This window comes from Oncorhynchus gorbuscha, linkage group LG05 (assembly GCF_021184085.1).
Source record: "Oncorhynchus gorbuscha isolate QuinsamMale2020 ecotype Even-year linkage group LG05, OgorEven_v1.0, whole genome shotgun sequence".
In the NCBI taxonomy this organism is placed as follows: Eukaryota; Metazoa; Chordata; class Actinopteri; order Salmoniformes; family Salmonidae; genus Oncorhynchus; species Oncorhynchus gorbuscha.
The window spans coordinates 46,520,684-46,535,025 of NC_060177.1; the positions used below are offsets into that span (position 1 = coordinate 46,520,684).

General features: G+C 42.6%; 1 protein-coding gene across 5 annotated transcripts in view; it reads left to right on the forward strand.

The window, feature by feature from the left end:
• The window catches only part of LOC124035977 (serine-rich coiled-coil domain-containing protein 1-like), a 104,789-nt gene that overhangs the window by 11,009 nt on the left and 79,438 nt on the right, over positions 1-14,342 (forward strand). For all 5 annotated transcript variants that reach the window (XM_046349992.1, XM_046349993.1, XM_046349994.1 and 2 more), the window contains 2 exons: positions 2,303-2,393; positions 5,930-6,050. In XM_046349992.1, coding sequence (XP_046205948.1) covers positions 2,303-2,393; positions 5,930-6,050 — 212 coding nt within the window. The remainder of the gene's footprint in view (positions 1-2,302; positions 2,394-5,929; positions 6,051-14,342) is intronic.

A 14,342-nucleotide genomic window follows, 5' to 3' on the forward strand; every position in this document is an offset into this window, starting at 1 on the left:
TGTTATCCAAATGATATTAAATCTTTTTTTATTTGTTTTATTTTTTTACCCAACCTTTAACCTTGTCCATAACAATCCCTTAGATGTTTTGTATGTAATTCATATTTTCTAGCTTCTGCATTTCCTGTGCACCTTCTGATATTTTCTTCAAATTTTTACCAACAGACCAGATGTGATAACCATTTTTCTGTGCATCACCACAAGATGGCAGTGTATCCCTTTGAAACATGACAAAAGGAGAAGGGGTCGTCATGTACATGATTCCTCAACCACTGCTTAGAAGTGGATGATATCTTTGAAAATGTCATCAAAGTTGACTGGGTCAATGGCTTCAAAATCTCAATGGATAAGATCATTGAGATTGGATTTTAATAGCCTTTGCTTTGGTAACCCGTTATGGATCCAGTACAGCCATGAATGAACCCTTAAAATACATACAGTACCAGTTTGTTTTTATTTATTTCTTATTTTTACTGTTATCTACATTGAAGAATAATAATAGTGAAGACATCAAAACTATTAAATAACATGTAGTAACCAGAAATGTGCTAAACAAATCTAAATATATTTGAGATTCTTCAAAGCCACCCTTTGCCTTGATGACAGCTTTGTACACTCTTGGCATTATCTCTACCAGCTTCATGAGGAATGTCCACAGTCTTGTTCCCATATATGCTGAGCACTTGTTGGCTGGTTTTCATTCACTCTGCGGTCCAACTCATTCCAAACCATTTCATTTGGGTGAAAGTCAGGTCAGCTGACACAGCACTCCATCACCCTCCTTCTTGGTCAAATAGCCCTTACACAGCCTGGAGGTGTGTTTTGGGTCATTGTCCTGTTGAAAAACGAATGATAGTCCCAGTAATCGCAAACCAGATGGGATGGTGTATTGCTGCAGAATGCTGTGGTAGCCATGCTGGTTAATTGTGCCTTGAATTCTAAATAAATCAGACAGCAACGCACCTTCTCACCTCCACCTCCATGCTTCACTGTGGGAACCACACATGCAGAGATAATCCGTTCACCTACTCTGCGTCTCACAAAGACACTTTGGTTGGAACCAAAAATCAGACCAAAGGACAGATTTCCATCGATCTAATGTCCATTGCTCATGTTTCTCGGCCGAATCAAATTTCTTATTATCATTGGAGTCCTTTAGTAGGGGTTTCTATGCAGCAATTTGACCATGAAGGCCTGATTCACGCAGTGTCCTCTGAACAGTTAATGTTGTGATGTGTCTGTTACTTGAACTCTGAAGTATTTATTTGGTCTGCAATCTGAGGTGCAGTTAACTCTAATGAATGTATCCTCTGCAGTATAGGTAACCCAGTCTTCCTTTCCTGTGGCGGTCCTCATGAAAGCCAATTTCATCATAGCACTTGATGTTTTTTGCGACTGTACTTGAAGAAACTTTCAAAGTTCTTGACATTTTCGAAATTGACTGACCTATATGTCTTTTCTTATTTTAGCTGTTCTTGCCATAATATGGACTTGGCCTTTTGACAAATAGGGCTGTCTTCTGTATACCACCCCTACCTTGTCACAACACAACTGATTGGCTCAAACACATTAAGAAGGAATTAAATTCCACAAATTTACTTTTAACAAGACACATATGTTAATTGAAATGCTTTCCAGTGGATTTCCTCATGAAGCTGGTTGAGAGAATGCCAAGAGTGTGCAAAGCTGTCATCAATGCAAAGGGTGACTACTTTGAAATATATTTTGATTTGTTAAACACTGTTTTGGTTACAACATGATTCCATATGTTTCATAGTTTTGATGTCTTCACTATTATTCTACAATGTATAAAATGGTAAAAATAAAGAAAAAACCCTTGAATGAGTTGGTGTCAACTTTTGACTGGTACTGTACAACATGTCAATGCAAACAGTGACCTATAACGAAGCATTTAGGAAGTCCTCATTATGTTTAAGTTGGTCTCTAAATCTCTAGTGAACCCATAGTTAACTGCCAAAATAATAGAAACACTTGAGTTAATGAGGGATACAACGTATATTGAAAGCAGGTGCTTCCACACAGGTGTGGTTCCTGAGTTAATTAAGCAATTTAAAAATGCTGGGCAGGCCTTTATTTTGGCTACCATGGCTATGCCCCCATCCACATGGCTACCATGGCTATGCCCCCCCCCACCCCCACCTAATCGTACAAGTAAACACACTGGGCTCTAGTTATAGTCAACTTCTGACCCTACTCCGAAAGTAAAGTGGCATGCATCAAGCTTGTTGTTAAACTGTGTCCAGCGCACCGAGTCATACAGATGTCTCCATTGTGTCCTCAGGATGTACTGAACAATCTGGGCTCGTCTGAGCTGGATGAGGATGACCTGATGTTGGACCTGGACCTCTCTGATGACCAACGCCAGCGTCACGGTATGGACACTCCCAATCCATTCAACAGCAAATACACCGGCTTCATTCCGAATGGCTCTCTATTCCTTACATAGTGCACTTATTTTTACCCATCGGGCTCTGGTCAGAAGTAGAACACTATATAGGGTGCCATTGGGGACGCAGCCACCCTCTCTGCTCCTCTACTTCAGCCACTTGTCCAAGGAAATTTGGAGATGCTAGAATGACCACTACACTTATCCAGGGACACACCCAAGTTTAAGCAGGACTAACTTGTTTGCTCAGATATTTAGGAAGTTTAGAATAGTTCTACTACATCTAAACCAAATACACTTGCTAGGACCGTTTTAAGCCAGTTCAGATGGTTTGTTCCCCCAGCGTTGCTATCATTAGTTCCTTGATATTCTCATAACACTTAGCAACAGAAATGGTTAATTCTCAATGCTTTTGATATTTTTTAAATCATTGTTTAAATCATCATCATTTCCCAGCAGCAGAAGACTTAACAAGACTTAAATAAGTTTTGAGTGTGTCATAGGGAAGTGTTTTTGTAATGATTTGTTTTTATTTTCTTGCATTCACTGACTTTGTGACATAACCTCACTGGTTCTTATGTATCCTAAAGATATATTATGCATTACGTAAAGAATTGCAAAACCGAAATGACTGAGAAACAATTAATTGCCCTTGTATGAATGCAAGATGAATGCAAAGATGTAGCCTATTATTAGGAGCAGGATGTGTTTGGTGACTTGAGTGGAGACAACAGGCCAGATATGCCCCTTAGTTGACTCTTATCTAACGGGAGGTCTGAGTCAGTTCAACAAAACTTTCATATCTCTAGGCATGCAACATCTATGCAGGCTTGGATAATTACCTTCAATCTTAATTCTCTTAACACCCCTCTCTTTTTGGAGGTTGCATCAGAACACGCAAAAGTACCAGTAAACATGTACTGAGGGCAAAGCCTCTAGACAGAGAGCTTCCCAGGATGTCATCACTAATACACACAACAACAAAAAAACATTTTGCATGGTAAGTTTTTTTCTTTATACAGTGCATTTGGAAAGTATTCGGACCCCTTGACTTTTTCTACATTTTGTTACGTTACAGCCTTTATTTTAAAATTGATTAAATCGTTTTTTCCCCCTCAATCTACACACATAACCACAAAGCAAAAACGGGTTTTTAGAAATGATTGCAAATGTTTAAATAAAGAAAAACTGTTCATGGCTACAAGCTTGGCACAACTGTATTTGGAGAGTTTCTCTTATTCTTCTCTGCAGATCCTCTCAAGCTCTTTCAGGTTGGATGGGGAGCGTTGCTGCACAGCTATTTTCAGATATCTCCAGAGATGTTTGATTGAGTTCAAGTCCGGGCTCTGACTGGGCCACTCAAGGACATTCAGAGATTTCTCCCAAAGCCAGTCCTGCGTTATATTGGCTGTGTGCTTAGGGTCGTTGTCCTGTTGGAAGGTGAACCGTCACCCAAGTCTGAGGCCCTGAGCACTCTGGAGCAGGTTTTGATGAAGGATCTTTCTGTACCTTGCTCTGTTCATCTTTCCCTCGATCCTGACTAGTCTCCAGTCCCTGCCGCTGAAAACATCCCCACAGCATGATGCTGCCACCACCATGCTTCACTGTAGGGATGGTGCCAGGTTTCCTCCAGATGTGACGCTTGGCATTCAGGCCAAAGAGATCAAGCTTGGTTTAATCAGACCAAGAGAGTCCTTTAGCGAATTGTATGCTCTAGTCGGCTGGCCCGTGCTACATATTCGTCGCCAGACCCACTGTCTCCAGGTCATCTACAAGTCCATGCTAGGTAAAGCTCCGCCTTATCTCAGTTCACTGGTCACTATGGCAACACCCATCCGTAGCACGCGCTCCAGCAGGTGTATCTCACTGATCATCCCTAAAGCCAACACCTCATTTGGCCGCCTTTCGTTCCAGTACTCTGCTGCCTGTGACTGGAACGAATTGCAAAAATCACTGAAGTTGGAGACTTTTATCTCCCTCACCAACTTCACACATCAGCTATCTGAGCAGCAAGGTAAAATAAAGAATGAGGTGGCTTTTGGCAAACTCTAAGCAGGCTGTCATGTGCCTTTTACTGAAGAGTGGCTTCCGTTTGGCTACTCAACCATAAAGGCCTGATTTGGTGTAATTCTGCAGAGATGGTTGTCCTTCTGGAAGGTTCTCCCATCTCCACAGAGGAACTCTGGAGCTTTGTCAGAGTGACCATCGGGTCCAAAATCAAATCAAATTTTATTTGTCACATACACATGGTTGGTTGATGTTAATGCGAGTGTCACCTCCCAGACCAAGGCCCTTCTCCCCCGATTGCTCGGTTTGGCCGGGTGGCCATCTTAGGAAGAGTGTTGGTCCTTCCAAACTTCTTCCATTTAAGAATGATGAAGGCCACTGTGTTCTTGGGGACCTTCAATGCTGCAGAATTGTTTTGCTACTTTTCCTCAGATCTCTGCCTTCGACACAATCCTGTCTCGGATCTCCACGGACAATTCCTTCGACCTCATGGCTTGGTTTTTGCTCTGACATGCACTGTCAACTGTGGGACCTTTATTAGAGAGGCCTTTACAAATCATGTCCAATAAATTGACTCAATCAAGATGTAGAAACCTCTCAAGGATGATCAATGGAAACAGGATGCACCTGAGCTCAATTTTGAGTCTTATAGCAAAGGGTCTGAATACTTATGTAAATAAGGTATTTCTGTTTATTTTTAATAGATTTGCTTTGTCATTATGGGGTATTGTGTGTAGATTGAGAATTGTTTTAGAATTGTACATAAAAAATAAAAAATAAAAATGTATAATAAGGCTGTAACCTAACAAAATATGGACAGTCTGAATACTTTAAGAAGACACTGTATACTAGCCTAAATGGTTCAGACTGTGCTGTGAAATCCCTGCAAAGAATTGATAAATCGCACACTTAAAGTGAAGTGACGATGTGACTTACTGAAGAAGAGAATTAAGTGGAAAGTCTCTCACACTAACTCAAATTAAGGCACACACACACACACACACACACACACACACACACACACACACACACACACACACACACACACACACACACACACACACACACACACACACACACACACACACACACACAAATGCATCGATGCTCCTGTTTTAGTGCTCTCAGGTGGCTGCTTGGCATTTTTATTAAGAACCAGGCAGTTTCACAGCAATTTATGGGCTGCTGAGCCACATTCAGTTTTACCTTGAAACTGAGCCATCCACATCCCTTTTTTAAAGATCTGGTTATTTCTGATTGTCAAAACTGTTTACTTAGTAGTTTCTGCATGAATGAAACGTTAAAACAGATGCCATTGTGTATTTTACTCTGCACTCTGAATGTAAAGGAAATATTTGATTTATGTAGTATAGTGTTAGTTTTTAAATACTAACAACACTCTTTATAGCATATTGTCCAGGATGGACTACTCTAAGCATGTTGTCAACTCTGTAAACACAAGCCTATTGTGCCACACGACATTGACTCAATGGTTTTGTTTGTCTGTGTGTGTAGTATTCCGAGAGGACTCCAGCCAGTCCCTAGCCTCCTGCCTGAACCTGATGCACTCCCCACTGGAGCCCAATGTCGACAGGATCCCTGGCAGGGAGCCCAGAGACACCACCACCATCCACAGGTGAGAGAGCCCTGCATCTATACAAAGTACATCATACTACAGCTCTCACTACACCTACAACGCTCACTACAGCTCTACACCTACATTACACTTAGACCTACACTTACACCGATAAATCTCACTACAGCTATCACTCGTCCTTCACACATTCCCATTTCCATGCAGAAAGGAAGGAAGGCTCATTACAACTCCTTAACAGAAAGTCCCATTGCTCTTTATAGGAAGCCGTTATCACACAAAGCCATTAGCGCCAAACACTTCCTTCCAGGGGTGGAACTGATTAGGTAGAACAATGAGAGCCACGAACAGGCATGGATAAAATTCTCATTGCAACTAAAGCATTGCTATCTTAATTGTTTTTTATTAGAGAAGCCTTTTGATGTGGCCTAGCAGGAAAAGCTGATGGAGATTATTGCGGTTGCACTTTCACGTCTTCGGTTGTAATCATGCCTGACAAGGCCAATGAAATCTGTGTCTCACTGGAATCCCCATCTTCCACAGGTGATAAGTGTGAGGCTTGGTTTCATTCCTTCAATTTAATACCGCTCTTCACAGAGCCCAGGAACTTGGGCCAAATGGGTGTTGTACAGCTCCACTAAAAGTTTTGTGATTATGCTTCGGGACTGGTGGTTTAGTACGGTACCCTGCGTCACAACTTCATTGCTCCAGACCAGCGCAAGGGGGGGTTAGATCACTGATTATACTTTTGAGTCCTACTGTGTTTCTGACAATGAATGTGCGGCATACGCGACATACACAAATAAAATGACTAGTGTCATGCACAAAGTAGATTTCCTAACTGACTTGTCAAAACTATAATTTGTGGATGTGTAGGTAAACTTCCAACTTCAACTGTATGTGCATACAGCCCTCGTGGAGGGCGCCCTTGCAGACTGAACGGTAGCGATGACATTCGGAGGTAAACCTCTAGCCATTAGATTGGCCCTCTCATGGACAGGCCCATAGGAACCAAATCTTTGGCCTCACATGCCAAACCTGCCTGTGCGCCCTGGGACAACAGGTTCGCTTTAAAGGTGAATGGTTTCCGTCAAACAAGGCTGCCTGGTCCAACAGGAAACCACAAGAATCAATGATAAACCCTCCCAGCCACAATAATGAATTACCAGCCCTCCCTATGAGATAGAAGATCTGCCCCCGAGTTGAGGCAACCGGGAACATGCATCACCAAAAGTGACAGCAAATGCACACTGCTCCGCAGCAAGGAGGGGTAGGGACTGTATCCCCCCCCCCCCCCCCTGCCTGTTGAGTATGCAACTGTCGTCATGTTGTTGGATCTGACCAGCACATGCCGGCCCAAAAAAACATGGGAGGAGGTGCCTGAGCTCCATGTACATCATCAGAAGTTCCAGGTAATTGATATGCCGGGCGCTCTGTGACACTGAAGTGAGTAAACCCTTGCACAATTCTCCCCACCCTTGGTGTGACGTGTCGGTCGTGATCATATTGCGGAACAATACCTGGCCCCTGAGAACCGCTTGTGACAGTAGCCAGGGATCCCTCCACTGGGCCAGTGCTGAAGGCATGTTGTGGGCAACTGAATCAACCGGTCTAGGTGGCGAGGTGCATCCAAGCGCATGGTTAACATTCAGCACTGGAACAGCCACATCAATAGTAATCCCAGGGGAATGACCACTTTCATAGAAGCCAGCATCCCCAGTAGGCGCATGGACTGGCAAAAATATACTGTGCACCTCAACCGAATTATGCAGAGCTGGAACCTGGACACCCTCTCCGTGGATAGAAAAAAGCAAAGGGGTCGGGACTTTATTCCCCGTTCTAGACTTGTCCTCAGCAAGCATCTCAGAGTTCGCACTTTCAAAATGCTCTCAAACCAGCGGCTGTCACAGTCTATGCACTTCAGCAATTGGATTACCACCATCAACCTAAAGGATGCGTACTTTCATGTGCCCTTGTGCCCCAATCACAGACATTTTCTGTAGTTTCATTACAAGGCAATAGCCTACAAGTTTTTAGTCCTCCCATTCAGCTTGTCCCTCTCACTTCGCATCTTTTCAAAGGTGATGGAGCAGAGTCAAGGCTGATAGCAGCAGAGTCCAGGGAACAAGCAGTGTTGCACACATCCACACAGTGTTACACACACACTTGTTCCTGTACCCAAGAAAGGAAAGGTAACTGAACTAAATTACTATGGCCCCGTAGCACTCACATCATCATGAAGTGCTTTGAGAGACAAGGTAGATGTGATATGATCCTCATCTGACACCCTAGACAGATAAGGATCGCCCCAATAGGTCTGATCCAGGCTGATGTCCCATTTTCAGTGTCTAGGTTTTATTTAAACCAGAAAAAGAGCTGAATTAAGCACCTCATAGGGACTAGTGAGCTGCAGGCAGGAATTAGCAATGAATCCTAATAATGAGCCACCTATGCAGGAGTAGTGCCCTCTTGTGGACAGAGAGCGACTCACCCAACTTATTACTCTCATTCCTTGAACACCATTGAACGCGCTTCCAAACTAAGTTGTGCTTCCATGAGACCCTGGATGAAGCCCAGCCCCCTATGGACTCATGGGGCTCCAGCAATGGTTGACATAGCACACCGTTTGGCCGTAACCAAACGTGGTGGCACTGTTTTTGTGGAGGGACTCACCGGTCGCTCATACCCCTTCTAAGGCCCCTTGCTCCGGGGGTTACCCAAGCCAAGTGCTCAGAGGCTGTTTCCTCATCAGAAGTACCCACAAGCCCCACTCCCTCCAACTCCAGAAATTGGAAATAGGAATGTGATTGGCATAATGCTGGGTGAAATCTGGTAAGCTTCATTCACCTGAAGTTATGCATGCTAGCTGACGTTAGCCATGATGAAGCTTCTAGTCTAGGCTCTTTGACCATAGCACGGGACGTTTTTTGAATAAACAAGAAAATTAAAGCTAGCTACATATACTAAACAAGACCGCTACCCAAGCAAGTCCAAAATTAGGAAGTCAGAATATTTTGTAGTAGCTAGCACACTATGCAGTGTTTGTTTAGTTAGCCTGGTCTCGATAGTCTACATAGGATCGGATCACCGAAGTGGGACCCGGACCCTTTTGGGAAGAGGCAGGTGGTGCCTAACCAAGGCAGAAAGGAGGCGGGGGGATACCCACAGAACCTGGTCACCCTCTCTCTTTGAGTAGCCTCCTGTAACCGGCGACAGAGGGCACAGGAGCCGGTGAGACAATCGACCCGACCAATGACCCAATCCATCTCCGCATCCCACATCGGAAACACCAAGCCACCTAGAGCAGGGATCATCAACTTGATTCAGCCGCGGGCTGATTTATTCTTGACGGAATGGTCGGGGGGGCGGAACATAATTACAAATAATTAGTTGACTGCAAATAGACCGCAAGAAGCCCAAACGGATATAATATTTGATTAAAACATAATCGTTTCAAACCTTGCATACATTTGTATACGATCACATATTATGCGTGGGAATACTTGGGAACAGATTCCCGAAATTAAAATCACATGGAGCTGGTATCATTGTGTTTTTACAGTCTTATGTTCAACAATAATAATTCAGAAAATGTCAAATGTGACAGAAGTGTGACTCCATGACTGCCAGCTAAGCTAGAAGGGGCAATAGTTCTCCTTAAAGAGAAAACAGAATCACTTAAATTATCCCGTAAATTCAATGTGTGGGTTATAGGACATGAAATTGTCATGGAAGCAGGCAATCCCACTTCTTTCATGAGCAATCTTTTCTATGAACTGTTCGGCCAGGAGAAGCTGGGTCCCATGCTGCTAATTAACATTGAGCACCGCATGGGTCCTCTCCAGAATGTCTCTTGTTGTATGATTTATACAATTCCACAGTTGAAGTCAATCAGTGAATTGTTCGCCATGCAGTGGAATCGGGGGCTCTGATCTATGCATAGAATAGGATCAGCATCCTGAGTGCCTACACTAAAACCGAGGGGGTAACCTACAACGAGGTAAGATCCCAGCTACACAAGCTAAATCTGAGATGGGGCTTCATCCACCCGGCAAAACTCATCTTGACCTTCCAGAACACAACCCACACATTCTCCACTGCCAAGGAAGCTCAAGACTTCAAGAATCACATCAAACCCAACACACAAGGGGATGAGTCAGATGGAACCCGATCATGACTGGCTCAACAGGAGAATATTAACACAGTGACACTGCCAATTAATGAACAATGGACAATCTATTGATGTGCCACATGGACTGGGGCTGCTTTCCTCTGGGGCTTTTAGGGCATTTAATCCTTACATGGGCAAAATATGGCTATATACACTATGTGGCCAGTTTATTGGGTACACCGAGTACTGGGTCGTACCCCCCTTTGTCTCCAGAACAGCCTGAATTCTTAGGGGTATGGCTTCTTCAAGGTGTAGCATTCAATTGTTGCTCAATTGCTATCAAGGGACCTAACCTGGTCCGGAAAAACATTTGCCACATCATTACACCACTGCCACCAGCCTGTACCGTTGACCCAAGGCAGGATGGGCCCGTGGATTCATGCTGCTTACGCCAAATCCTGACTCAACAGAAACCGGCGCAACAGAAACCGGGATTCGTCGGATCAATTTGTCAGACTCTTCAATTGTCCGGTGTTGGTGATCGCGTGCACACTGTAGCTGATTCTTGTTTTTAGCTGATAGGTGAGGAACCCCGTGTGGCTGCAATAGCGCATCTGTGACAAGGACCTATGAATTATGCGTTCCAAGTGGCCGTTCTGCACACTACTGTTGTACTGTGCCGTTATTTGCCTGTTAGCTTGCACGATTCTTGCCATTTTTTTCTCGACCTTCTCTTGTCAATAAACTGTTTCCGCCCACAGGATTGCTGCTGACTGTTGTGCGTGAAAAGGACATCAGTTTCTGAGATACTGGAAAAGGCATGCCTTGCACTGACGATCATACCACGCTCAAAGTCGCTTAGGTCAAATGCTTTGCCTCAAATGTTCAATCGAACAGTGACTGAATGGCTGTCTGCTTTATATAGCAAGCCACAGTCATGTGACTCACTGTCTTTAGGAGCGAGCCATTTTTGTGAACGGGATGGTGTACCTAATAAACTGACGGACTGTCGGAAATTATTCCCCTGATTTTTTTTTTTTTTTTTTTTTTTTGCTACTGCTAATGAGTCCCTCAATTTTTTTTTTAAATCAATGTATTATTGGTGTCCCCATTCATTTCGGGCAGGCTATTGAATTTATCTCCCAGGGAGCACTTGGCCTACAGGCCATGATGAATTATTGTTTAGACTGCATTTCTTGCACCCATATCCTCTTTTTACATAGTATGTAGCACTTAAATGCTTAATAAAAATGGAGGGCAAATATATGCTTTGTCATAAACCATATTGCTAATAATAGATGACAATGGATTGAGAACTATTGCTCCTACAGCCACTGTATCCTATTTGATGGTTTAGGCTTGCATATCTGTTTTTTAATTTTCTTCATTACCCACCGTGACTTATGAAGTTTGCTAACGATACTGTGAAGGTCTGAAAATTACCTATTTTGTTTTACTTTGTAAAAAAATGTTAAACCAAAAGACAAAAAAAAGATGCTCCTAAGAGACTCCATGTGTAAGGCTGCCACTCTCTGTTATGCTACAGCCCTGTAATGATAGTGGGGAAGTGGAGGGGGCTGGGGAATGGTTTACAGGGAGGTTTTCTGGGTGGGGAAGAACCAATGGGTGAGTTTCCCTGTGGGTCCTGCTTTTTGTTACACATCCATTGGCTTATAACACTAATGATCACAATTATATCATCAATATAAGCTTCCAATACTAGCTATTCTCTTTTGGAATTTGGAAGGCCTAAATTGTCCTATCAACTGTTCCAGCTGTCTTGATATCCTAGCAAGAAACCACATTGATATAACAAGAAACACACCTGCTTCATAAAGACGGACAGAGTGCAGAACCATTTCTACAATCTGGCTGCTTTTTCACCAGCCTCAAACAAACGGTGTAAACATAATGAAACTAAAAATCACCATCTTGGGTAAAGGCGAAGACCAAGAAGGCAGAATCACTTTTCTAAAATGTATCCATAATGGAAAGAGAATTGTTGTTATTAATGTGTACAGTCCAAATTCATATGATCCAACGTTTTTTGATTCTCTGAACAGCATATTGTTGGAATTAACTGAATTCCATTTCGTTGTTGGGACAGACATGAATGCCATTTTGGACATGGGGTACAAATATAATAAGACCAACTACAATCCATATGCAACCAAACACATAATCCAAAAGCAAACAAGTACACTTTCTACTTAAAACAGGCATAAAACATTTTCTAAAATAATATAAAATCTATCTACACTCCTATTTTCTAAAATCAGGAAAATAGAAACGAGACATTCAGTGGGGCAAAAAAGTATTTAGTCAGCCACCAATTGTGCAAGTTCTCCCCCTTAAAAAGACGAGAGGCCTGTAATTTTAATCATCGGTACACTTCAACTATGACAGACAGAATGAGAAAAAAATCCAGAAAATCACATTGTATGATTTTTAATGAATTTATTAGCAAATTATGGTGGAAAATAAGTATTTACAAACAAGCAAGATTTTTGGCTCTCACAGACCTGTAACGTCTTTAAGAGGCTCCTCTGTCCTCCACTCGTTACCTGTATTAATGGCACCCGTTTGAACTTGTTATCAGTATAAAAGACACCTGTCCACAATCTCAAACAGTCACACTCCAAACTCCACTATGGCCAAGACCAAAGAGCTGTCAAAGGACACCACAAACAAAATTGTAGACCTGCACCAGGCAGGGAAGACTGAATCTGCAATAGGTAAGCAGCTTTGTTTGAAGAAATCAACTCTGGAAGCAATTATTAGGAAATGGAAGACATACAAGACCACTGATAATCTCCCTCGATCTGGGGCTCCATGCAAGATCTCACCCTGTGGGGTCAAAATTATCACAAAAACGGTGAGCAAAAATCCCAGAACCACACGGGGGGACCTAGTGAATGACCGGCAGAGAGCTGGGACCAAAGTAACAAAGCCTACCATCAGTAACACACTACGCCGCCAGGGACTCAAATCCTGCAGTGCGAGACTTGTCCCCCTGCTTAAGCCAGTACATGTCCAGGCCCATCTGAAGTCTGCAAGAGAGTATTTGGATGATCCAGGAGAGGATTGGGAGAATGTCATATGGTCAGATGAAACCAAAATCTAACTTTTTGGTAAAAACTCAACTCGTCGTGTTTGGAGGACAAAGAATGCTGAGTTGCATCCAAAGAACACCATACCTACTGTGAAGCATGGGGGTGGAAACATCATGCTTTGGGGCTGTTTTTCTGCAAAGGGACCAGGACGACTGATCCATGTAAAGGAAAGAATGAATGGGGCCATGTATTGTGAGATTTTGAGTGAAAACCAGAAAATGTTTGACCTCTGTCATTGCCAACAAAGGGTATACAACAAAGTATTGAGATAAACTTTTGTTTATTTACCAAATACTTATTTTCCTCCATAATTTGCAAATACATTCATTAAAAATCATACAATGTGATTTTCTGGATTTTTTTTCTCATTCTGTCTCATAGTTGAAGTGTACCTATGATGCAAATTACAGGCCTCATCTTTTTAAATGGGAGAACTTGCAGAATTGGTGGCTAACTAAATACTTTTTTGTCCCACTGAATGAGCTTTTGCCCCACTGAATGTCAGAATCTCCTAAAAGAACCACATGATGGCGTTTCAACGTTTGATTACTACAAAGTCCTACATTCTGTCATCAATTTGAAATTGAACTCAATTAATTCATAGTGATCAATATCATTTCAATCAATGACTCCTGGATTCTCTTGGATGCCACCAAATGTTTCATAAAAATAATGCAACTGCATTTGCGTCTGGGTTGAATAAATCACAATTATGGAAGATATCAGAATTGAAATATTAACAACAAAAATTCAGACCAAGTCATTATTACTCTTTCCAAAGTCAAGACCGAATTTAATTTATTGATAAGACAGGGAGCCGAATTTGCCATCCATTGAGTTGGACTCAACTATGGTAATCGTCCCAGTTGTTTACTGCCCAACTCTCTAAGCAGTAATGACCAATTAGCTGATATAGCAACTATTGAATCTGAAACAGGGGAATTACTATCAGAACCCAAATTAATCAAATATTCTCCTGCTTTTTATAATTCTCTGATTGTAATTCCGCAGAGCATGTGAGTGGAGTTGAGCGGTCGATAATCCCGCTCATCGCTCACCACTCTAGCGCTTTGTGCACTGCTTCGACGATTCTTGTCTTTAACAACCATT